The following is a 27456-nucleotide window of genomic DNA, read 5'->3' on the forward strand; positions in this document are numbered from 1 at the left end:
ACACGACGCATCACATGTGCCAAGTCCTGACTTCAGCAGATGATTAGAAGTAGCACTCAACAGGACCGTACAAAATAATTCTGATAAATGAGGCATCAAACTGGTGGGTGATATCTCTACATTAAGGGCAGGTACACATGGGACCTGTTTAGGTGCTTAAAATCCGCCAGGGAATTTGCCGAGGATGAAACTGACAAGCTGTGGGTTAAAAATACGCACTGCAGGTCAATTGATGCTGCAGATTTTTCAAGCAGAGTGTGGGCGAGAGTTGCTAAGATTTCATTCAATCTGCTGGTGCCGTAATACACTGCAGATTTACCGCATGCAACTCTTCAATGGAAAAATCAACAGCATACCATAAGGATGAGGCTGAGCCTTCCTCTATGAGGGAATAAAGGTGGATTTAGATGGGCCGACTGAGGGGCCGATTGCCAGGAAGAAAGCGTACCTTCCCGACAGTCGGCTGCTTGTTCGATGAAGGAGACTGTGCATTTACATGCAGCGATCTCCTTCACTGTATGAGGAAAGGTGAAGGCTATAGCGATCCCTCATCATCATCATCAGATTCATGGTTTCTGAGCAGCAGATCGCTGTTTAGCCCGCACAGTCTGTTGCTCAGAAGCGATGATTGGTGGTCCCTGCGCAAGCGACAGGATATTTCATTTAATGTTTGTGTGCGTCATTAAAAGATATCAACAGTATCCCCCATAACAGTGAACTCCACAGTTCCCCACCCCTTAACACTGACCCCCCCCCCAGTGACCTCCACTGTACCCTGCTGCCTAAAACAGTGACCGCCACAGCAGTTGCCCCTTTAATAGTGGCCCCTGCCCCCTTAACAGTGACCTCCACAGCGACCTGTCCCCTTTACAGTAACATCCACAGTGAACGCCTCTATAACCGTCACCTCCACAGCGCCCTGTCCCTTTATTGCTAGGGCTACACGACGACATGTGTTGCGCGACATTTTGTCTCATCAATTTTTTATAATGATAGGCTATGGTGTCGCAGTGCGACATATGACATGCTGCGGCTGCGACACGACAGTTCGTCCAAGATGGATTTTTCTGCGACTATTGCATCGCAGTCGCAGCATGTCACATGTCGCCGTGCAACACCATAGCCTATCATTATAAAAATTGTCGTGCAACATCAGTGCCCTATGTATCGTGTGACTTATTGTCGCGCGACACATGTCGTTGTGTAGCCCTAGCCTAAAGCAGCAGTGAAGAAAAGTGACTGGGTTGTTATGGAAACCTGGAGTAAAACTGTGTGTATGTGGAGACTAAGGGCGTGCGATCTTCTATTGGCTGATAAGGGTCATGTGACCGTGTGTATGGCAGTTGGGATATGAAGAGAAAGACTTGCAGGCTTGTATTGGCTAATGCAGGTCATTTTCTGGGAATATCTCAGGAACGGTACGTCCTAGAAAGCAGAGACCCGGTCTAAAACCTTCCCGGATACCTGATGTACCTGGGTTCTAAATTTGGTAAAGATCGGTCGAGTCGTTTGGTCGTGCATAAAGAACAGACAGACGTCGGGACAGACAGAAACTCATTGTGTACCAGCATGTTACCTTCACAGTATTCTTTCCCAGATAGTAAGTGATAGGTGTACCAAGTTTAGTAGAAATTGGTTGATGAGCATACAAATTCCATGCAGCTGCTGTGTAGGGGCGTATGACCCCCACAAGATTTTTTTCCAGGTAGCAAGGGATGTGTATACCAAGTTTCATTGAAATCGATGGTTGCGTTTTTGAGTGATCGCAGAACATACATACAAACATAGATAGATAGAGATAGATAGATATATATATATCTCTATCTATCTAAAGGACTTATATATGTGTATTTTTTTTTTACTTTTACTGTTTTAATATACTGTGCCACGTAATATGCAGTGCTAGATAAACCTAATAACAAATGGAGTGAGGTTACTTTCATCCAGCAGTTGATAATTCAGACTTTCTTCATGTGATGGTCTCTGTAAAACAATCGTTTTCCGAGTATCAGTGGTTCCTGCTCTGGTGGACCCAGTCCACCTCAGAATACAAAGGACTGCCTTCCATTTGAATGTCAGCTATGTAATACTATCTTTCCACTGCAGGTGAAATGTACAACTAGCAGCCACTAGAGAAGCTAAAGTTATGACGATCAGTTGCTGGTCAGGCTATCTTTATTCCAATTAAGATGACAGCTTACCTGTCCATTGGCCAAAATCTTCTTAAGTTCTGCCGAAGATGTCTTAAGACTGTAAGAAAAAACATTCCGCCAGGTTAACAAGAGATCATACATTTCAACAGTTCAAACTCTATCCAAAGTACTTATAATTAAAAAAATGACACTAGAATCAGTCAATATTAAAACAGCGCTCAATTATTTACAGACTAGATAAGTCGTAGTTTTATTCTGGCCGCCTCTCGCCATGTTTGCTGTGCTGCGGCCGGACCTCCGGCCCACCCCCATTATAGTGAATGGGGCCAGAGCGGACTTCCGGGCGGCACCGTGCACTAGCGGCAGGACGGATCCGGCAGGCTGTTCACCTGCCGGGACAGCCTGCCGCTAGTGTGAAAGTAGCCTAACATACAAATGGCAACTACTTGCAAAACCTTTGTATGGTTCTTTGGTCCTTTTATGTTGATAGCCTAATCTCAGGATAGGACATGAAAATCTGATCGGACGGGATCTGATACCCTGCACCCCTGACGATCAGCTGTTCTGCAGTAGCTCTGGTGCCAGAAGTCAGCATTGAAATTACAAGGCCCATTAGGGGAATTTATCACAAGGAGAATATTTGAAGTCAGTTGTGCTTGAGTCTGTGTTGGCGTACTTTATGCCACATGTATTAAATATCACATGTTGTTTGTCTTATTCTTAAACCTAACATTTTTGTCTAGAAAAGCGATGACTGATTCACGCGGCATGGGACCGGAACCAGATAGCTCTGGCAGGCTGTTCTCTGCTAGAACAGCATGCAGGAACTATGCCAACAGTGTGAAATAGGCCTTACTATTACATTGATATCTGCCTGCATTTATTTCAGGCTGACATCGTAAATATACCTGAATTGGCTGCACAAAACTGACTAGGGTCTAGTGGTCACGGGGCTCTGCTGCAAGGGGCTCTGTGATATTTTCAAGGTGCACATGACAGGTGGTGACGTGATGACGTAGTGGACGTCGCGCTCCCGGCTCTCCCCGCTGCTCTGCTACCTCGCTGCCGCTTCGAGTATGCTGGCGTCTGTGTGCCGAATCCTCCATCTACCCTCTCTGTGACCGGGACCGTGTGATCAGCGCTGCTGCCTTTTGCCCAAAGCCTGCCACGCTGCTGATATCGGCTGTTAGGTTCAGGCTGCCTCCGGCTCTTTCTTGATTGTGCCGTGCTTGATGCTGCCGCTCCTGCCTCCTTTCCTGCTCTCCATTTTACTGTGAACAGTTTTGCCGTCTGGAGGTTTTCTCTCCTTTACCTCCGTGGAGTGTGCCTCCGGTTCCTGCCTGATCCGCTACCCCCCCTTGCTCTGATGTCAGTGAGTAACCTTGTGTTCCCTCATATCTGATGGTTTTTTGAAGAAGCTATAAGCTTCTCTCCTCTAGTGACTAACCTCCCTATAACTGCTGACTCCAACTAACCTTGAACGGACTTTGAATAAGTTGTGTATGATTGCATATGATTATAAGCTGCATTTGATCATAAGATCACAAGAAAGCCAACTTTAAAGTCTAAAATATAAGCTGGAGAAGGGGGGAAAAAAAAAAAAAAAAGGAAATAAGAGGAGAAAGAGTATAAAGAAGAGTGGACATAAAAAAATAAAAAAAAAAAGGGAAGAGTGAAAAAAAAAAAAGGGAAAAAAAACAAGAACTAAGAAGAAGGCACTGAAAAAAAAAAGGAAAAAAAAAAAAAGGGAAAAGGGGGATAAGGAAAAAAAAAGGAAAAAAAAAAAGGAAAAAAAAGAAAAAGAAAAGGAACAAAAAAAAAAAAAAAAGAAAAAGAAGGAGAGCAAAAAAAAAAAAAAAAAAAGGTATATATTTAAAAGAGAGAAAGGAGGCGGAATAAGGGGAAAAAAAAAATCAAATAAATATCTAAAAAAAATATATTTAAAAAAAAAAATAAAAAAAAAAATAAAGAGGAATAAGATATGGGCCCAAAAGCCCCAAGGCGTTCGACCGATCTATCAGGTCAGAAACATGGGTCTAGAACGGCTGAACCAACAAAACTTGACCAGTTTCTGAAATCCCCAAGGGTCAATACGAGGGGCGGACAAAAAGAATTCTCTGAAAAAAAAAATTATGAATTAGAGGTAACTGAGCGAGAAATACAAAAAGGCGCTAGATACCCTGAGGAGGAGGATGGAATAATGGGGGAAGTTATCCCTGATGACAATTCGTCCCCGCTGGAAGAAATACTCCTAGCGGTTAAACAGAACGGAGATTTAATACAGGTGGTTACAACCCAACTTGGATCTATTCAAGTTGATGTGGGACTAATAAAAGATGAATTGACCAAAATGCGAGACAGACTCAACACCCTTGAAAGTTCTGTCACCCTTATACAGAAGGAATCCAAAAAAATAAATACGGAAGTTTCTATACTTAAAGTGGAAAATAATCTCCTGAAGAAAAAGGTAGTGGACCTTGAAGATAGGTCACGAAGATATAACGTGAGAATAATAGGGATTCCAGAGGGTGAGGAAGGAAAAAATCCAACCGAATCTGTACAGAAACTAATTCTTGAGAACTTTGGTAAAGAGTCATTTTCTCCTCTTTTCATGATTGAAAGAGCTCATCGGGTCCCAGGAGGAAAACCAATTCCAGGGAGACAACCTCGGACAATCCTTGCTAAGTCACTGACTTCAGGGGACAGAGATGTCCTCCTGAGAAGGGCGAGGGAATCCTCACCGGTTGTGTATAACGGGATTAGACTGGCCTTTTTTCCTGACTTTTCGAAAGAAATACAAGAAAAGAGACGCACATTCATGATTGTTAAAAAGAAGCTAAGAGAGAGGGATATTAAATATTCTCTTATATTCCCGGCCAAACTGCGGATTATTTTTGAAGATAAAACTTTTTTTTTTGATACCTCAGAAGAAGCCGCGGACTGGATTGAGCGAAACAATCGATGACTCAATTGGGTTATGAATTGACGGGAATAATTAGTAATATAAGGGGCTCATACCCCTAAATGTAGTCTTCTTTGCTTCAAAATGGCGGTGTGGGGGTGGTTGACTGGGGGGAGGGTCGAGGGTTGGTCATAGGAAAGAAATCTACTACAATATGTGGTGGGTTGCCTGTGGGAGGGGGGTGAGGGGGGGGGGTTGGGTTGTGGTGCGTCAAAGTAGGTGTGGTTCCCTTTTTTTTCAGTTTATTATTCTCTTTTTCCATCTTGTTTTCTCCTTTTTCCCTCTCTCCTAATCTTCCATTTAACCATTGTTGATGACGATGATTAGAATTTTTTCTTGGAATGTACGTGGTTTGGGGGAAAGAGGTAAGAGACAAGCGGTTTTTGACTTGACTCAGGCCCATCTACCAGCAATAGTATGTTTGCTCGAGACCCATCTTACTGAGGAGACCACTAGAGTGGTCGACAGGGGATGGGCTGTGCATACGTATCATTCTACCCTCTCCAATTACTCGAGAGGTGTTACGGTGTTGATACATAGACTTATTGACTTCGTTTGTGAGGCATCCTCTGTTGACCAACAGGGAAGATTTATTTTTCTATATTGCAGGTTAGGGGGAGAGTTATGTATTTTGGCCTTTGTCTATATCCCTCCGCCATTTTCTCTTCTGGTTCTTAACTCTCTTCTATTATTCATGGATAAATGGCCAGAATGTCCAACATTGATTATTGGTGATTTTAATTGTGTCATCGATCCTTTACGTGATAGGGTCTCTATGAGTGCTAGGGGTGACAGTACGGTCCAGGGGTCCCCCCTCGCACGGTTCTGCCTGGAGGCTGGATTTGAGGACGCTTGGGAATATCTGGGACAGGGGAAAAGGGTTTTTTCATGTTTTAGTAAAGCAGGTAAATCATTGTCTAGAATTGACCTAGTACTGATAAATAGCAAATATATGAAATTGATAAAACGAATGAAATATGAAACAAGGTCAATATCTGATCACTCCCCGTTAGTACTTGAATTATGCTTCTCTCAGGATAGATATATATCAAAACCTCCCTTTAGACTAAACCCTTACTGGCTATCAGTCATAAAGACACATGAAATAATTCGAAATGAAATAGGCCGATTCTGGGATATCAACGACGGCTCAGCAAAAATTCAAGTGGTATGGGATACCTTTAAGGCGTACATGAGGGGATTGATGGTTAGTAATATCACGAATCTTAGAAGAGAATATGGAAAAAAACAGAAAAATCTAGAGAAACATGTGATCTTAGCGACAGAATCCTTCCATATAAATAAGACGGAGAAAAATAGGGAAAATATGCAAAAAGCCACACAAATATATGCTAATTTTTTACTGGATAAAGCTCAACAGAATCTTTTCTTTAAAGGGCAAAAATATTTTACTGATTCTGGGCGACCCGGTAGGCTACTCTCCAGAGTAATCTCCAATCAACAACCTAAAAAACATATAGAGAAGGTTCGAGTGAGGGATGGTAGAACAGTTACTGGTCAGGGTCCGGTGGAGAAGGCCTTTTTTGATTATTTTCTTGATATGTATAAGGCTGATTCTAATATTACAGACGATAAGATAGATCTCTACCTAGATAGGATTAACTTTTCAACTATTACTGAGAACCAAAAGAAAGCATTAGAACTGGAGGTCTCAATTAAGGAACTTGAGGGAGCTATTAAATTATGTTCACCTAATTCTACTCCTGGTTCAGACGGGCTTCCATATGAATTTTATAGCAAATATGGGGACTGTATTTTTCCTAGATTACTGGAGGTCTTTACTGAATCAATGGAGGATGGGAGGTTGCCAGATTCAATGATGGAGGCTACAGTGATACTAATTCCAAAAAAAGGCAAGGACCCTCTAGATTTAGAATCTTACAGACCAATTTCACTGCTTAATGCAGATGTAAAGCTTTTGGCGAGGGTCCTTGCTACAAGGCTCTCTGGGGTCATCTCCTCCATAGTCCATCCGGATCAGAGCGGTTTCATTAAAAATAAGGGTACACATTATAATCTACACCGGCTCTTTTCTAATATCCAGGCCCCTGGGGGGACCGCCCGCTCCATCCTGTCATTAGATGCCTCTAAGGCCTTTGACAGGGTGGAGTGGCGTTTCCTCTGGAAGGTTCTTGCTAGGATGGGCTTTGGAGAGAGGTTTATACGTACTCTTAGGCTATTGTATGGATCTCCAAGGGCTAAATTGAGTCTTAATGGAATTTTGAGTAGCAGTATCGAGTTAAACAGAGGCACCCGTCAGGGTTGCCCACTATCTCCCTTATTATTTGATATATATATCGAACCCCTTGCGATGGCCATTAGGCAGGACGATCAGATCAAAGGATTTGGTACGCTAGGAACACAAGATCGTATCTCACTATATGCAGACGATGTTCTGTTTTTTATAGATCATACGGAAACCACTCTCCCTAGGATTATTCAAATGGTTAAATTATTTGGTGAGGTTTCTGGTCTTCTTATAAACTGGACCAAGACTAGTCTGCTTCCAATAGACCCCCTACCACAGAAAGAGATTCCTGTTACACAGTTGGATATTGTTGATACTTTTCAATATTTGGGTTTGACGATATCGCCTCGGGTCGAAAATTTTGTAGAACTTAATTTGATCCCCATAATAGTAAAGATCAGAGCTAAAATAGGGATCTGGCTGAAACTTCCCCTTTCTAGAGCTGATCGAGTTTCACTAGTCAAAATGGTGATATTACCACAATTGCTCTATGTGCTCAGGAATACACCTATTTGGATACAAGACAAACATTTTAAACTTATAGAGAGACTAATTAATGATTTAATATGGGGAAGAAAGCGAGTTCGAATTAAGTTGGAGTATTTGTATAGATCAGTGGAGTGCGGGGGTTTAAATCTCCCCTACTTTAAGGGATACTTTATTGCAGCCCAGCTATTGAGGTGCTATGAATCAGAGCATAGCGCACTACTGGGGAAGTTGGTAAATAGTCATGCCCACAATAATATTTTTTCCTTGTTGGAATCTGGCCTATTGAAGAGCTATGAGCAAGGCTACAGAGAGACTATAAAACTACTCCTTAAGGTGTGGGCTACAACTAGGACATGGTTGAAAGTTAAGGGTTCACTTACATTTACGCCTCTTTGGCATAATTTGTATTTACAAAGGCTGGATGAAATTGCAGCTGACACATTTTGGCAGAAGAATAAAATTTTATATATCTCACAGGTAGTTAAAGATAGAGAAATTAAATCCTATATAGAAATGATACAAAATTTAAAAAATCTTTCATGGTTTAGGTATTTCCAATTGCGTTCTGTGTTATCCAGCTTGGATGATAAGCGGCTGTTGGATATAGATAATGTATCCTTTCTGAATGATTGGGTAGGAGGTACACATTCCAGAATAAAAATTTCAAATATATATAAGTTATTACTTAAAGCACGGTTTAGTGACATACACTCTCCAGGACAAAAAGCGTGGGAGGTGGACTGTCCGAATGTACAAATAGAAGGGTGGGATAATATTTTTGGGAATCTATCTTCACTATCCCAGAACTTTAACCATGTCCTGATACAATTTTATATCTGCCACAGATTATATATTACTCCATTGTGGATGAACAAATGTGGGTTAAGAGACACGTCCAACTGTCCCAAATGTGACACTGTAGGAGCAGACTTTCTCCATATGATATGGACCTGTCCAGAACTTATAAACTACTGGAACGGTATCAATAACTACATTATGTGTAAACTAAAAATTCGAATTCCTTTTGAACCACAAGTATTTATTCTCAATGATCTCTCCAAATTAAAAAATCATAAGTATCAAAAGATTCTTTTGAGTAGAGTATTGATGTTGGCTAGAGTTTTGATCAGCCGCACCTGGTTTGCCCGATCTACTCCAAACAAAAACACATGGATAAATTTAATTGATAAGGTAATGAACTACGAAAAAAATTTATACAGACGGAGGGAAAATGAATATCAATGGACCAGGATATGGGGTGGTTGGAGGTCTGGTTAGCTGAGATCAAGTTGTTTTATATATAAGGGTCCTACTTTGACGCACCACAAACTGGGAGGGAGGGGAGGGTTTTCTAAATATTTTGAAAAGATGAGTGGAATATACGCACATATAATCACTTGGGTTACTAAGAATTGAGAGACTGTAATAAATTTTTTATTGTAAATGTTTTGTAGTTTTCCCAATAAAATTTAAAAAAAAAAAAAAAAAAAAAAAAAAAAAAAAAAGGTGCACATGACAGGAAGAGAAACTGCGCTCCAAGGTCATTCTCCCGCTCGCTCCCTCCCTCCGATACTAGCTGAAACAACTCCATCTGTGGGACAGTGACATCCTAACCAATCCCTCCCTCACAACCCCTTTGTCAGGCTTTTCATTGGTGGCAGTGGCTGGCCAGCATCACACAGTTGGAAGGAAGGAGCGCTCTCCTTCCTTCCTGCTCTGCCACCTAAAGTTGAGTGTGCATGTCCCGCGCGCATGTGCCTAGCATCTCTCCTCGCTGCTCTTATTCATCTCAATGGGAGCAGCACTGCAGTAAGCAGTCTCTGTCTACACAATGGACAGAGATGTGTAGTCAAAGCTAGTCCCAAAAACCTGATCGGCAAAGATACCGAGTGTTGGACTGATACCAACCTGATATTGTTGGCCTATCCTGAGGATAGTCCATCAACATAAAAAGGACCAGAAAACCTCTCCATATCAGGTTACCTGCCACACATACAACTTTACCACATCTTTACATGAATTGATAAAGACTACAGAATTTAGGAACTACAGTCAGTCATTACTTAACTGTAAGGCCCCTTTCACACGGGCAAGTATTCCGCGCGGATGCGATGCGCTAGTTGAACGCATTGCACCCGCACTGAATCCGACCAATTCATTTCTATGGGGCTGTTCACATGAGCAGTGATTTTCACGCATTACTTATGCATTGCGTGAAAATCGCAGCATGCTCTATTTTGTGCGTTTTTCATGTAACGCTGGCCCCATAGAAATGAATAGGGTTGCGTGAAAATCGCAAGCATCCGCAAACAAGTGCGGATGCGGTGCGATTTTCACATGCGGTTGCTAGGAGACTGGATCATTATTATTTTCCCTTATAACATGGTTATAAGGGAAAATATTAGCATTCTGAATACAGAATGCATAGTAAATCAGCGCTGGAGGGGTTAAAAAAAAATAAAAAAAAATTTAACTCACCTTAAAGGGCTTCTGTCACCCCACTAAAGTGTTTTTTTTTTTTTTTGCTAGTTACATTCGTTATAGTGCGATATATGAGAATATAATGGTGTTACTTTCATGCGGCCGTTTCTTAAGAAAACAAAGTTTTATTATATGCAAATCCGGTCTCTACCAGCAAGTAGGGAGTCCACTTGCTGGTAGCCGCCGCAAAAAACCGCCCCCTCGCCGTGTTGATTGACAGGGCCAGCCGTGATCTCCTCCTCCGGCCGGCCCTGTCAGTATTTCAAAAATCGCGCGCCTCTGTTCATTCGGCGCAGGCGCTCTGAGATGAGGAGGCTCGTCTCTTTAGAACTCCCTCAGTGTGCCTCCGCCGATGACATCACCGAAAGAGAAGACGTCATCGGCGCAGGCGCACTGAGGGAGTTCTGAGGAGACGAGTCTCCTCATCTCAGAGCGCCTGCGCCGAATGAATAGAGGCGCGCGATTTTTGAAATACTGACAGGGCCGGCCGGAGGAGGAGATCACGGCTGGCCCTGTCAATCAACACGACGAGGGGGCGGTTTTCTGCGGCAGCTACCAGCAAGTAGACGCCCTACTTGCTGGTAGAGACCGGATTTGCATATTATAAAACTTCGTTTTCTCAAGAAACGGCCGCATGAAAGTAAGTAACAACATTATATTCTCATATATCGCGCTATAAGGAATGTAACTAGCCCAACAAAAAAAAAATCACTTTAGTGGGGTGACAGAAGCCCTTTAATCCACTTGCTCACACAGCCCGGCATCTCTTCTGTCTGTCTTCTGTGCAGGAACAGGACCTGTGGTGACGTCACTCCGGTCATCACATGATCTTTTACCATGGTGATGGATCATGTGATGACCGGAGTGACGTCACCACAGGTCCTGTTGCTGCACAGAGCTAAGATGAAGTCTGAAGGAGATGCCGACTGAGCAATCAAGTGGATTAAGGAGAGTAAAAAATATTTTTAACCCCTCCAGCGCTATTGTACTATGCATTCTGTATTCAGAATGCATTATTTTCCCTTATAACATGGTTATAAGGGAAAATAATAGCAATCTATAGAACACCGATCCCATTACAATGTTTTGCACTCGCGCTGAAAAATCGTGCGTGTTCCCGCAATGCACCTGCACATTTTCCCGCAACGCCGGCGTGAAAGAGGCCTTAAGAGTTCTAAAACTTAAAGGGATTGTCCAGATAGAAAACAAAAATGTTTGCAAAAAAAAAAAAAAAAGCAATATTCACTGATCCCCTGTCACCTCCATTTTAATGGTTACTGATTCACCACTGTTCCCTATTTTCCTGGTGCTATCTCAGGCAGGAAACGGCTGCTCTCTCAATCACTGGCTGGAGGTCGGTCACCGCCGTGGCCATTGATTGGCTGAGCAGGAATTCCGTTTGTTGATATGAGACTGGGAACTAGAGATCATCGGGGACATGGTCAGCGTCAAAATGGTAGGGGGGAAATCAGTGAATAGGGTATTGCTTCTTTTAAATCTTTGCCAACAATTTGTCCACACTGTAACAATCCCTTTAGCCTCCTAACAGTCACATTAAAATAAAAACTCCCAAAAATTTCACTTTTTTATTGTTGATTTTAAAAGTGTGTCTGCAGTAAATCTTGTTGGCGCACAATTCATGGGACACTATTGCATTTTTAACCCCTTAGTGACAATTCATTTTAGCCTTAAGGACCAATAATATTTTCCCCCTTTGTGTTCCGGCAGTCATGACTTTTTAATTTTTTCTTCTAAATTCTTTTTTTTATTTTGCTGAATTAGTCGTAGGTTTTTTAGGAACCATTTTGGGGTCTATATAGTGTATCAAATAACTTTTATTATTTTATTTATACGGGGAAAGATAAAAAAAAAAAACAGCAATTTTAACATTATTTTGTGGAATTTATTTACGGCGTTCATGGTGTGCTAAAAAGAACATAATTTTATTATGTGGATCACCACAATGATGATAATGTCACATTTCTATATGTTTTTACTATTTTCCTTTCCTCCTGCAGCCTGTCAGCTCTGCAGCTGCTCTGTCATTTTCCTCTAGACCAGGCATCCTCAAACTGCGGCCCTCCAGCTGTTGTAAAACTACAACTCCCACAATGCCCTGCTGTAGGCTGATACCTGTAGGCTGTTTGGGCATGCTGGGAGTTGTAGTTTTGCAACAGCTGGAGGGCCGCAGTTTGAGGATGCCTGCTCTAGGCTGCTTTATCTGCTCATATCTCTGGTTTGGTACCAGCTAGAGATATGGGCTTTGTATTGTTTGAAAGCTGCTGGGATATCTTCAGTACATGGGAAAATATCACTGTTCGAAATCTGGATGTAGTGAATGCAGCTGAAAGTGAAAGTAAAAGCAGGTTTTACTTGCGATTATTCCCGGCTCAATTTCTAACAGTGATATCTCCTGCTTATCTTGGGCTAATGCTGTCCTTTTGGTCTGGTATGGAATGCCAGCTTTCAAACAAGACCAGGCCCATGCTTCTGCTACCAATCAGGAGATATTAGCAGCTAAAGCAGACTTCTCCCTTCCACTTCCAGCTCTGGCAGAACAGTTAGGTGGTTAATAAAATAAAAAAAAAGCCTGAATGTGTTTACAGTTAAACTGTCCTTGAAATAATAAATAATTGCGCCTAGACGACCTGTGGGATATACCAAACAGAAACAAAGGGGGTCATTTACTAAGCTGAAATACGCCTATATTAGGCGTATTTCAGGTGCAGATTGCGGCACCACAATATGCGACTTTTCCCTAATCACGCCATGGCTAAAAAAGTGGTTGTGGCGTAGGCGGGGAAGGGCTGGCAGGCCTGTCTCATTTACAATTTTCTACGCTGGTTTCGGCACCTCTTCATACGCCAGTTTTAACAAATGTGCCTCATAATAAATATTCCTAACCTTGTCTTTATGCACAAATGCACAGAACCTGCCGGCTTACAGGAATCAAGAGTTTCTAAAACCTGTAGAAATTCCAGTGCTTGTAATAACATCTAGAAAAGCATAGTCCTGTGCAGTTAGACATTTCAAAGCATAGGGTTCTTACGATAAACCATTATCACATGTATGAGTATGCGCAATTTAAAATTCAGAGGACCTATCTGCCTTCATTATAATAAAACAAAGAATCAGATGATATTCAGTCTCGAAAGAGCATTAATAAGATACGAGGCACCCCGTAGGGACACTATCAACATACGCCGTAATAAAATGGAGTGTCTTCAAACATTCCAGGTATCTGATGCCCAGCTGCAAAATCCAAAAGGATTCTCTATTTAACACGTGATTCACATTGTTGCCTCAGCTTTTTCTGTAGCAAAGATACAAAAACTGCTATAATCTCATCCACGATTTACAACAAAATACTTTATGGCACCAGACGGTTTTAAGTGTTTTTTTCCCCTTAATTCCAGAGACATAATCAGTTATTCCAATTTTTTATTTGCAAACAGGACATCCTAAATATGATAAGTACCATACAGTGGCAAGTTACCATTCATAAAACAGATCAGTCCCAGAACATACTACTTTTACTGGGCTCTTTTACAGTGACTTGCATATGCATGTAACAGTGGTTTATGCTTTGTTTAATACCCTCACGGTTTGAAAAGCGTAAATCTAAATTCACAGTTGTGCTCGTATTTCCTTTTTCATGTTCTATTATAAAAACAGAAGAACACAGCAGTGTTGGAGCCACCACATGAACACCAACAGAGCCTGACAGATCCCATTGACTATAATGGGGTCCATTGGGTTTCTGTTAAGATGTCCCTCATTTTACTAAGAAATATAACAGTATGTTTCGGCTTTTATTATGGAATCTGTGACAAGCTAATTGTTGCGAAGAGGATGCGGCCCCACTGTGTCACTTGAACAAATTTGGTTTGGGACATTATCTAAGTGCTTCCTCTGGTGTTCACTGTTGTACCTGGATCTGGACTTTGCTGCAGGGAAACCATCAGGCCACTACTTCCTAGAGTAGTTTGTATACAAGTGACAGCTGACCCGCAGGGATCAAGAGACACAGATGCAGAGGACTGAGGGATCAAGCAAAACCATAGCCAGGGACAGGTTGAGGTTAGAGCAGGCACAGTTCGTTTGATCCGATAAACAGTCCAAGGTCAGGGCGGACAGCTCAGGGTCAGAATGGAGATCTGGCAAAGGTCAGGTCAGACAGCAAAGGGTCACATCCGGGAAACAGAAACAAGTCAGTACACAGACACATAAACGTAGAACAGCACACCTTTGCAGGACACAGCGGGCTAGAGCCTATTGCTTAGACACTTTCCCACAAGGTAAGGTGTCATAGGTAGTACAAGATGATTGGCTGGAAAAGAATAGGGTGGGTGCGCCAGCCAAAATATTGCAAACTACCTCACTGGGATATCTACCTCACGGCTCTCGGCGGAGAGTGTGGCCTACTATTAAAGTGAATGGGTCCGCGATCCGCTGTGGCTGCCCCACGGTCAGTGTTCGTGCATTGTGGCCCGCAATTTTGGGGCCGCAGCACGGCCAGGAAAGCCTTAGATGGTTATTTCTTAACATTCAGAGGCGGTCAGGACGTCAGGCCATATTATTCCTTGATATGCTGCCAAAGCCTTCGATAGTGCTGAGTGGCACTACCTATGGGATGTATTAAAGGGAACCTGTCACCGGGATTTTGTGTATAGAGCTGAGGACATGGGTTGCTAGATGGCCGCTAGCACATCCGCAATATACAGTCCCCATAGCTCTGTGTGCTTTTATTGTGTAAAAAAACTGATTTGATCCATATGCAAACTAACCTGAGATGAGTCCTGTATGTGAGATGAGTCAGGGACAGGACTCATCTCATGTAAATTTGCATATGTATCAAATCGTTTTTTTTTACACAATAAAAGCACACAGAGCTATGGGGACTGGGTATTGCGGATGTGCTAGCAGTGATCTAGCAACCCATGTCCTCAGCTCTATACACAAAATCCCGGTGACAGGTTCCCTTTAAGCGTTATGGGATTTGGGAATACCTTGATCTCTTTGGTTCAACTGTTACATTGCGGCCCCAAGTCTAGGATCAGAGCTAATGGTGGTACATCCGAGGTCTTTGAGTTGGGTAGGGGTATGCGTCAGGGATGCCCGCTATCACCTCTTCTATTCGCCACTGCAATTTAGCCACTTGCATGCCGACTTTGTTCATCCAATAGAATTGTTGGGTTCCCTATGAGAGCCAGAGAGGAATGTGTTTCCCTATATGCGGACGACATGCTCATATACGTGGGAGATGTGGAAGGGTCGTTGGTCCTCATAATGTCTCTTTTACAAGACTTTGGAGACCGCTCTGGGCTTCGTATAAACTGTTCCCACTGGACCCGGTCCCCGTTGTTGTCTCCCTCCTGTCCACTCAGCTGCAGGTTGCTCACAACTTCAAGTATTTGGGAATCGTGGCTTCATCAAATATTGGGCACTATGTGAAAAAAAAAAGATCCACTCCTGAACAGTAGGTTTGAAAAAATCAATGCGTGGTGCAAACTACGAATGTCTGAAATAGGTAGAAGTAATCTCCTTAAAATTATACTTATGCCGGAAAGTATGTATGTCCTACATAACTCCCGTTTGGATCCCACAACAGATTTTGATTAGAATACAAAGGTTGTTTAGAATCTTAATCTGGTGCAAAAAACGGGCCAGGATCCAGTTGGATACTTTACAAAGAGGGAAAGATGCAGGGGGGTCTCTATTCCTAATCCATGGGGTTGGGGGAGGACTCCTGGGGACAACGCATCTGCGTGGCTGATGGCCCACATTATAGAAAATGAATCCCCTATAGCCCTACTAGAGCATAGTGGTCTCTCTGACCAGTTGGCGGGATATCCTACACTTAATTTGATGTATATGGTTTGGCATAAGTGTCGTGACTCGCTGTCTATACAGGGCTTCACTCGGGTCACCCCTCTATGGAGGAATCCTCAGTTGCCCGAAATGTTTCGTCTAGAGGGGTTCTCCCCTTGGGAATGGAAGGGTGTGGTGTTCTTGTATCAGCTGCAAAGGGTGTGTTGAAATCATTTGAACAATTCAGGAACTGAGTTCGCTCTTCCTCATACGGCCTTTAATCATCTTTTGCTATTGAGAAATGCATTCCAAGCTCAGGCAAGGTCTGTGTCGCTTACATGTACAGTAGTCTCATTGTTACAACAGATTCTCACATGCGGCTCCACAAGTGGATTAATATCATCCATATACAGGAACCTGTTCGTGAAATCTGTGAAGCATGACCCCTTGGTGGTCAAACAAAAATGGGAGGGGGAGGTTGGTTCTATGGAAAGCAGTACTGGCACTAACACCTCAGTTATCAGTCCGCGAGGGCCAGCGCATGTCCCAAATACTTCTCGTTCATTGTGTATACCGGACTCATCTTTTCCATTTAAGATCGGGGTTAGGAACGATGCATCCTGCCCCAGATTTGGGGAGAGTCCTGCATCCCTGATGCACATGTTCTGGGAGCGTATGGAGCGTCGGAATTTCTGGACAGACGTGTTAACTTGTATTAAAGAGGCATCACATTGTGGTCCGAGGACATGTGTATTGGGAATGTTGGACATTACAAACTGTAGCTCGCGCCTGTGGGGGCAGCGTCTGCTCTTACAGGCCAGGAAGTTAATTGCTAAATACTGGCTTAGACCCCAGCCCCCCTCCAGGGTGGAATTCTTGAACGGAATGGACGAGATCCTTCGCCTGGAAAAAGGAGTATATATTAAAAGGCAGTGTTTGGTCAAGATTACCAAAATCTGGGACAAGTGGGTATCTTATAGGACCACTGCGACACAACATGGCGTATGACTATCTGGGCTGTGTTAGGAGGAGTGGTTTCAGAGATACGTACGGTTTTGGAGTATGCATATACGAGACCGGGACTGGGAAGGATAATTATGGTGGGTGGCCTGGAGTGGGGGAGTTGAGAGAATAGGTCATCATTGAAAGGGCAGGGGTTAAGCTCATACTTAGGGTGTTGGCTATATCTTCCTCAGTGCCCTGATACATTATACCTATGTAAGTGGTATGGTACCCGTCTCATCGCTGGGTGGGGGGGTGGGTTTTTTCAATAACATTCTGTGTTACATTTGAAAGGGTATATTTCTGTATTGTGTGCTTTCATTATTGAAAATTGGATGTCAATTGGAAAAATGTCTTGATATCTTTCTGATTGTCCAATGGGATTGCATGTACTCATCCCCTTATCTTCTTTATGTTTTTTTTCTGTATATTGAAAACTTGTTAATAAAAAAAGAGCCAGAGGGAGCATGCTTGTAGACCCTATGGGCAGAGAGAAGAGCCTAACCAGGAAGACGCAGGCTGCAGCGTGCATGGATGGACAGAACTACTCTGGGGGCAGAGGAGCAGAGACATAGCGGCCACCACAAGTTGTTGTAACATGGGCCCTCCGATGCACAGGACCATGCTTTCCTACATTTTATTGGAAAATGTTCTTATAATGACTATCGTGACAAACATATATTTTTGTGTTTCTTATATTCATGCTCAGTGTTTCAAAGAGTTAGTGGCCAAATTACAGAGTGTTGGCCAAGAAGAGTGGAGGATTATGGGATTGTTGGGCTCCATCTTGCCTTTATTTGAAAAGACTGCTACTCTGGTCACCAAATGGACTGGCTAGAGAGCAAAACTCATCCGATAACATTATCGTTTAACCATCTGATTGGGCAAAGGAAATATAGGGTGTGTTTGCCCTGGAAAAGTTTTGTTTTTTTATTCACCTGTAAATGTGTGGGGGGTAACTTGTGTATGTGGAGCCATGCTGTAACATCGAACCACAACTCACTGGATAAAGGACTACAAGACCTGACTGCCAAGCTCCACTGGCAGAAATACCTGGGTGGGGTCCCACAGAATAGAGTACTGTATCTGATTTTGTATAGTCTGAGGATAGCCCTCTGTATCAACCAACAGCGAAGAGCGTATAGGCCTAGTCAAGGAGTCTGTGAAAGGTGGCGTCCGGTATAATATACCTTGACAACTAGAAATAAATGAACACTTTTATTAGAAGCACAGGATTTTTCTAAAAGTTTTTGGACCTAAATGACAAGCCTTTCCCCAGCTTTGTTGCTTTAAATAATACCTACAGACAATATGGACATCCCCTTTAAATGTTTTAGTTAGTCTGTTGACCTAATAGTTGTATGACAAATCTCCTGAGCCGTGAGTAATATAGGGTTAGGACCCTGATAAATGTACACATGTAATAGGTCGTGCTTCAGTCCCCTTATTAGCCATCCGTGGATTACTTCCATTATTTTCCATTCACTGCCTCAGCCGTTAAGTTGCTCCTAGACAGTTTAGAGAAACACACCGCGCTTACTGCATTTTCCTGAACACAGCCCTGGGGTAATGCTTTTATAGGTGGGCCTGACTGACACCGAACAGCTATGTGCAAGAAGGCACTCACCTATTGCTGGGTAAACTGTCCGACACTGAGGGGCTGCAGTTGCTGGATGATCCCGTCCGGGTGTTCACCTGCAATTAGGGATAATAATGGGTTCCTTTCGTCTTCATGTTCGACAATAGCTTATTGTATGAAGAAAATTGGTTCATCAGAGCTACTGGCATGATGAAAACACACCATGTGCTTCAAGGGCTGCACCACCTCAATTTAATATATTTGCCCATATGACGGCTAGAGAAACCCTCGAAATTTACACAACACAATAACATAATTTGCAAATTAATGTTATTACTGTTAATGCTTGCTTACATTAATAAAACAGCATTTAATATATTGTTCTCCCCGCAACAATAAGCCTTGGTGATTTCAAAAATGAATCAAACTGTGATTAAAAATTTGCAATGCTTGCCGGGCTCTGCAGGATACCTGAAAATGTCTGCTTCAGAACACAGGGACGTGAAATCCCACATAGGGATCGTTTTCTAGGGATTGTCTGGATCCTTCTGCCACTGGGGATGGGGAAAATCTCGCTGATCTCCCAGGAAAAGGTAAAATAAAACAAAAATATAACATTTCACATTTTAGGCGTTTTTGAAGGCTTATTTTTGTGGCCAGATGTAACTTTCAAGTGCAGTAGAAAACACACGTTTTGGTGGCTCTTTTTACCAGTGGTGTGTTTTATCTTTTATTTTGCAAAATGCAGCATGCTCAAAGTATCGCTTTTTATCCTGACATTTGTCACACTGGCTTATCTAAAGGAAAAACACAAACTGACCTAGGTGAGGTGGGTTCACACATAGGTTTTTAATAGTGTTTTTGTGCACCTTTGTGGTTGTAGTAGTAAAAAAAAAAAAAAAAAAAAAACAGTTCACCTAGCTGAAAGTTTATGGGAAATCTAAAATGCAGAATACACAAGCCTATATTTTATTTTTTTTGCTACTGGGGTTTTTGTTAATTAGTATATATTTTTTTTCTAATGTATCATGTTGAAGCTTTTGGTGTTTTTTCTGGCATTTTGACATCTCACACAGTTTAGAAAAACACTGCTGAGATATGCCATACAAACCACACGTTAAGACAAAATTGCAAGTTTTTATGGCTTTTTTTTTTTTTTGGTGTCCAAAAAAAGGTCAGAGCTAAATTGTGTGTGAAGGGGCCATAAAGGTAGAACATTGACTTATAGGATAGCTGCCTTACATCTGGTGGCATTAGAGGCAGATATGGTTAAGAGCTCATTTGCATCTCTTTCCTCCCATATAACTCTTAAGAAACACATAGCAGTTTTTTGCAGTATGTTTTTTTTGGGTGTTTTTACACTTTTTTTTTTTGGGAAATAAATGCTGTGACCACTGCAGAGATGTTCGTTTAAACTCATCAGGAAATCCTCTTCACTGTTTGCTTACAGTTTTGGATTCTGCGTGATCCTGCGTTTCAGGTTTTCATGTTTGTTTCTATACCAAATTACCATATAAAAAACTGATGAAACATAAACTCAACAGGGAAATATAAAAAGCTCTGCAAACACTAACTTTTTGGTGCATGTTTTTTTTTTTTTTTTTTTTTAAGCAAATCATGTTTTTTTTGTCTCCCATAAAAAAAAGCACATAAAAATATGTGTATAAACAATGCTTGTAAAAACAAAAACAACCTTAATGGTGGTTTTTAGAAACAAAAATGCATTAAAAAAAAAACCTGTCTGAAGGAAGCCAACATTAAAAATGAGACTAAAAACTGCTCTAAAAAAGTGCTTCCTACATATTAAAAAAAATTGCTTTTTTTTTCATGCATTTTAAAGTGCCAGAAGAGAACACTGTGTGAACGAAGCCTACAGATGTGAATGCTAACATGTCCAGGCGAATTGTTTATTAAGCCTTTTGAGAATATTAATCAGATCTACTGTACTGGTAAAAGAGAAATGACACTATAGGGGAAAAAAACACAGCATATAACATATAAAGCTCATATAGACATTGTAAATCTTTTTTATTTTTAATACATTATCTTTATAAAATAGCGCCACCATGAGTTTGATTTATCATGAAAACCTGCAGAATATTTGTGCTTCGATTTCCACAACCTCTTCTTGTAGTGCTTTTACATATGCAAGGAATTTGAGCAGACAGCCAAGGGGTTAATGCTACGTGAAACCACGCGGCGCAAGGTTCCGATCCGTCCTGTACTGTCAGCCACAGTTCCTGCTAGTCGATGTAAGTCCTGCTTGTCAGCAATGTTGAAGGTACAGATCTTTTTTTTTTTTTTTTGACGTTTCAATAAGTGGAACACAGCATTTCAAATCCATCCAACTTTACTGAAACAATTATTGAAATTCCTACCTTGAGGCCATGTATGTTCCGCTTCCCGGGAGGCTTGCAGGCTGCAACAGTAATAGACTAAATTGTAGATCACATCGGGGCCATTTACAATCCCCCCCCTCCCCCCCTTCTTCCTTTGAAATGAATCGTTTAAAAAGAAATGAGAGTGACACCAAAATTAGCAGCGAGGAATGATTGAAGAGAGGCTCTCAGAGCAGAGAGAGAAGTCCCAGAAGACTGGATCCTTTCTGTGAAACCACACACCCTCCTGGCACCGTCTCATCTAAATTCTAATTTCTGCTTAAAACACATAATAAAAAAAACACACACACACACACACACACGGAGTAAGCTAAAACCGATTGTACGCTGCCCTTAATTCCACATTCTGGAGCAGGTGCTGTGATACTGGGAATTCCTTGCAATAGGACTATTCATATTAATATCCAGGATGCTCTCCACGTGCTGCCTGTCAGCACAGGTCGTCTTATTAAATGCTCCTAAGATCTATCTTGGAAAGGGCCAGCCTGGGCGCGTTTCAGGCCGCGGACAGGAGCCCGGCATATTGCAGACATATTGGAATTGTGACACGCGGGTCTCATGCAGTTATAAATAATAGTGACCCCCCCCCCCCCTTCCCTAGACAGAAACTGCTCGGTGAATATCTCCACCTCGATACGAAATCTTGGATTAAACCTAAATAGGTAGGCTCAAGCCAACAAAGCATTTCCAGGTCAAACAATAATCCCCAGTAAATATGAGCCTTCTGATGTCCGTCCGAAAGAGGCTGGAAAAGCTGGGCCACTAAGGGAGCTAATGGCAGTCATGCTGGTGATCACCCAACTTTCCTGGAAACAGATTTAACTTAGAAATAGCTAAATGGAATTTGTAACACTTGTGTGCTCCCTTTATTCTTAAAGGGGTTGTCCGACTTATTTCAAAAGTTCCCTAAAGCTTTGGGGGGGAGGTTCTTCATTCTAGTATGTTCAAGATTGTTTATTAATGCACCCAAATTGGATTTGTACTTGTTTACATAAATGTACACATGCTGGATCTATAAATGTACTTATCCGAAAAACTTTACAATGCAATATGGTGCTATATATACCCCATGTGACTGATGCAGCGGTATACAGCGTGAGAAAGACCAGCAATTGGCTGCAGCAGTCACACGGATATATGTCACTGCTGCAGCTATGTAAACACAGTTGGCGAGAGATTAGGTGGCGAGTATACAATCTTTTTATTTTAACATATTTGATATAAGTTGGACAACCCCTTTAAGACTGGCCATGGTTCCCAGAAGAAAAGGACCTTTAAAATGGACTTTCTCCATCAACGTTTCTACCTAAACCCTGATCTGTAAGGGTTAATTCCCCCCCCTTTAATTCCTAAAATAACACACCATAGCACAGAATTTCCTGCACTGCTGGCCGGCTTAGCTCAGATGTTTGCTGGAAGCCGACCAGCTCCAGTCTATGAGCCTCTTGGTAATAACACAAAGAAAGAATACCGTATATACTATTGATTTTTATGCCCTTTGGGACAGATCATAAAGTCTAGATACTACATCTTTTCTATAAAGATACCGAGGCTTTAACAAAACCTTTACATATTTCCATTTTTCACACACTGTAAAAGGCACAACCAATTTGGAGAACATTTAGCTGCAATACGATGTTGGTTTCAGAGTCTTAAAGGGATATTTTGGTTCTAGAAAGTTATTCTATCCACAGGATAGGGGATAACCCTCATCAACTGCCCGGACCCCCATCAAATCATGAGAACGGGGACCCTGTACCTCGAGGAGCCCTCCCCCCAAATGAACTGAGCGGCTGGTTGGGCGTGTGCGCAGCAGCTCCATTCATTTCTAAGGGAGTTTCAGAGTTTGTCGAGCAACGTACTCGGGGAAGCCCATAGAAATGGAGAGGCTGCGCACATGCCCGGACAGAAACTATATTCATTTCGGAGAGCTCCACGGGTATGGGGTCTCTGTTCGCGTGGTTACCGGTGGTAGGACCCCCACTGATCTAATAGTTTCCCACTATTCTGTGGATAGAGGATAATGTTACACTAACAGAATACGCCTTTAAATGAGTTATCCAGTTTCAACCATCAATTTTGCTAGGTGAACCGCCAAGGATAAGCAGATCACAGACTAACACCCCCACCCGCCCCCATGGTCAGTTGTGATCTGTAAGAGAAGCTGCGAGATAGCATTCAATTCTCTCACAGCGCCACCTCAGGGGAAACAAAGTATTACAGAATGCACACAGACATACAGTGCACAGGGCTCTCTAGAGTTAGGCGCACGTTGCCCTCCACCTGATAGATGAGGGGCCATTAACGAGGCACATCCTCCATTAACAGAGGACTCTCTAACACGGTATCTTAAATGGAATTTCAAGATCAGATAACCCTTTAAGACATTTTCTTCCTAAAGAAAAAAAATTACCCAACAAGGGGAAAACTGGAAAACCCTTGCAGGAACCCTACGGCTGCCGTGATACTAAATCAGAGTATCTGTCTATAACTAGGTATATATCCTACTTAGGAGACCAGAAAAGCTGGACAACAACCCCTTTCACGACCTCCTTCGTGGCAACCACCAAGGTATTATAACTGAGCAACAACTCAACAGAACATTAAAGGGAACCTGTCACATTGCACATGATGTCTGAGCTGCATGTTATATATAGTGTTTTGGTAAAAGATTCAGTAAAACTTGTAATTTATTCATTTATATTCCTGCTCATTCTGGGCTTTAAGTCCAGGAGGCGGAGCCATCAGTGATTGACAGCTATCTCTGTATACACAGTCATAGAGGACAGGCTGTCAATCACTTATAGCTCCGCCCCCTGGACTTCAAAGCCCAGAATGGGCAGGAATTTAAGTTTATAAATGACAAGTTTTACAGAATCTTTTCCCACAAAACTATATATCAATCTGCTCAGCTTCTCCTGCTCTATAACATGCTGCCTGTAGCTACTTTTGCATTTTTATGGTGACCGGTTCTCTTTAAGCAACCCGACAGAAGAGGACAACTTAGGGTATGTTTGCACATAGTGCATATGCTTCAGATTTCCATGCAAAAAAATCTGCATCATACAATATTAGCAACAAAGTCAATGAGATTTTACCAAATTTCATCCATGTGCAACAGAAATACATCCATGGTGTGGATTTTAAATCCTTACCATATAAATTAAAGAGGCTGGCTGACTTAGGAGCTAACAATCCCAGTGGTCGTAACCTGTGGCCAATGAAGGAAAAAATAAAATAAAAAAACACAACATCTGTCCACAGTCCTGTCATTCCAGCCGACCGGAAGTAGCTTGGTCCAGTGACCACTCCGGCCAATCACCGACTTAAGTCATCACATGCTAGAATGGCCAGCGATTGGCCACAGCGGTCAGGGGACAAAGTCACTTTTGGTCCGGTGGGACCGAAGACAAGTTTATTTTTTTTGGACTGCGAGTTATAACCACTGGGGTAGTCGGCCCCTAGGCTGCATAACCCCTTTAAAGGGCTTGTTCACCTTCAATGGCCTTTCAGCCTGATCCCCACCCACGTCTGGTGGAGAGAAGCTGACCTACCTGCTCTCTTCCACTAGGTTATTGCTCTTTAGGTTCACTGCTGCCATTGACGTGCTCCGTTCCCCTAGTGAGAGCAGTGACATGTCCCCCATGTATCAGGGATGTGACCCACTGATGTGGCGTAAGGAGGACACGCCATTGCTGTCACTGGCTGCAGCGGCACACATCATCCCCATCAAACTGAATGCTGACACGGGGAACTGAAGGATGAGAAACCCAGCGGCGGGGAGCGGGTAAGCGGCTTCCCTCCGTAGGTTCAGCGAACCCCTTTAATGCTGCCATTTTCATTGCAGTTTTCACCCTTTTCGATTCATAGAGTAAAATCTGCGCTAGATCCGCAGCTTCGCTCCGACTTCGCCACAGATTTTTTTCTGGTGGATTTATAGCCCGTGTGAACATACTCTTATACTTGGGGAGGAAAACGTTCTGTAATTTGGGACGTATGATCCAGAGGCTGAGGATCGGGCTGCAGTTCTGCGTTTCCGCCACACGCTCTGCCTGTCAATACTACATGACAAATAAAGATGATCATTATGAATAGAAACACGCTCACAGGTCTAGGCTCACACAGCGCAGGCTGCTCCCTTTCCACGTCCCCTGCACGCCACAAATTGTTGTTAAAGTCACTGTCAATTTTGATTGATTGTCTTGAAGTAAAGAATTACATTTTTTGCCCCCTGCTCTGTCTCGGTGGAATGCATATTTAACCCCTGCTGTGTCAGCGGAGAGTGTGCTGTGCCCCAGCTATTAACAATCGTCACGCACTCTATAATTACTGCACACATCAATAAGCCTTTGTGCAACGCAGCAAGATGTGAAGAAATGTGGGAGCGCGGGCGGCCTGCAGCAGGGAACAGGTGCACCGCTTCCCACTTTTGTGCAGCAGAATGCGCGTGTGAACGTTTGTCAGGCGTGATGCTGGTGTAAATGCAAATGCACTTTGTGAATAAGCAAGAAGAGTGATCTGAAAAGGCATGAGGAGGGGCACGCCCTGCCAACTACGAAAATTAAAAGCACTGGCCAATTCCACCATCTTTGTCAAGAATTTGTATTAGTCGCCTGTTCCAAATGCATGGAAGGAATAGGAAAATGATACAAAGTACATCAGCAAAATTTCCCATTGCTTTTATAGAGGTGCCCCTATCCATAGAGGGCTTCACCAACGTACACAACATGATGGCACAGCAGAGGGCATCAGAGACAGCACCCTTAACGTTCCTTAAGTACCGTATGTGTTAGATACAGCCTTTAATGACACAGGTACACTTAAATTGGCATCTACATAAGGTATTCTGCAGTCTACAGATGATCTTAGGGGTGTTGAGTGTCGGACCCCCACCGATCTGATACTGATGACCCATCCTAAAGGAATGGTCATCAACATCTGTAGTATACACTTACAGAACCCCTTTAAACCTGTTGACAGCGCCAAATGGACAGTCCGGAAAAACAGGATTCAGACCCCAACTGAGTGTTTGTCGGGAAAACCTCCAGTATAAGAATCGATGTTTACACAGCATATATGCCCCCATTTACCCAGCGGAGGCCAAAATAGTGACCTTTTGGACCCTGCCAAACGAATATAAGTCAGTACTCTTTTTGGTGTATTACAGCAGCAGACAATGCCATTTCATACAGAGATGCAAACATTTTTTATTTTAAAGTACCCGTGCAGTATAGGTTTACTTTACAATTGGAGCACATTGGCAATGTATGCCACTATATGCCTATTCAGTGGCATTTGTTGGCGGTACACTTTGGGAAATCCTGACAACTCATACCTCCAGTGGATCAGTATGATAAGAGCCATAGGGGTGCATTATGTGTCTTTTGTGCTCCAACTAACCCCAATTTCTAGAGAGCTGCTGATAGACAGGGCTCCCCTGCAGCAGAACGGTTCAGCTGTCCAGATCGGGACGGTGGAAGCCATATACAGCTCCCCAAAACCTCTGGGAACAGCAGTCATATTTCTATCAGAGGTTCACTGGTGGACACTGTTGCACTGCGTTCCAATCTAACCATGACCAAAACCTGCAAGGAGTTTGTATGTTCTCCATGGGTTTGATTGGATTTCTTACAACACTCCAAAAAGATACTAATAGGTTACGGTAAATGGCTTTCTATGAATGTGGACCTGGTGTGTGAGCCCCATTGGTCTGATGTTAATGATGACAATCTCTCTCCCGTGCTGTGGAATATGTTGGCGCTATATAAGAAACACAAATAAATATAACCATTATTGAGGGATAAACCTGCATAATGGGATTTCACCAGATACCCCTGACATGATCCCTATTTTCCTGGATCACAGTGCAAGTAGAAAAGCCCTCTGATCAGAAGCTGTCAATGATGGCCACAGATAATGGGAAGAGGCCAATGTATTCACCACCACAGAGAATTGTCACCCAGCTCTCCCAGGCTCCACAATGGCATCCCCACCAAATTATGATGCGATATGTCGCTTTTAAAAAACGGAAAACGAAGAGACCTCCCCTGAGCTGAAACCATGACCAGACCAGAGATCAACCTAAAGGCATCACCTGCCTCAGTCCTGGAAGATGAGAATATGAAGTCTTTTGAAGACTAGTTTCCTTCCTTCCGTCACCAAGTCTCCTACGAGAAATGATCTGGAAAAAATGATCTAGATGTTGTTTCAAGGCTGAGTGCATCAGTTTCATTGATGATCTGTCACACTTTGTGATGGCTGAGGACGACTGAACGGCCCTTAAGGCTCCCTATATGCAGCGAATCAGTTAG

The 27456-nt window shown here is 42.6% G+C and overlaps 1 protein-coding gene across 2 annotated transcripts in view; it reads right to left on the reverse strand.

Moving 5' to 3' along the window:
• MAP2K5 (mitogen-activated protein kinase kinase 5) overlaps positions 1-27456 on the reverse strand; it is a 167012-nt gene that overhangs the window by 114096 nt on the left and 25460 nt on the right. For both annotated transcript variants that reach the window (XR_006387787.1, XM_044279370.1), the window contains exons 5-7: positions 21125-21165; positions 18795-18862; positions 2202-2250 (exon numbers count right to left, since the gene is read on the reverse strand). Coding sequence is in view for 1 of the 2 variants with exons in the window: in XM_044279370.1 (XP_044135305.1) it covers positions 2202-2250; positions 18795-18862; positions 21125-21165 (158 nt within the window). In the remaining variant the exon portion in view is untranslated. The remainder of the gene's footprint in view (positions 1-2201; positions 2251-18794; positions 18863-21124; positions 21166-27456) is intronic.

The sequence above is a fragment of the Bufo gargarizans genome, chromosome 2 (assembly GCF_014858855.1).
Source record: "Bufo gargarizans isolate SCDJY-AF-19 chromosome 2, ASM1485885v1, whole genome shotgun sequence".
NCBI classification, from domain to species: Eukaryota; Metazoa; Chordata; class Amphibia; order Anura; family Bufonidae; genus Bufo; species Bufo gargarizans.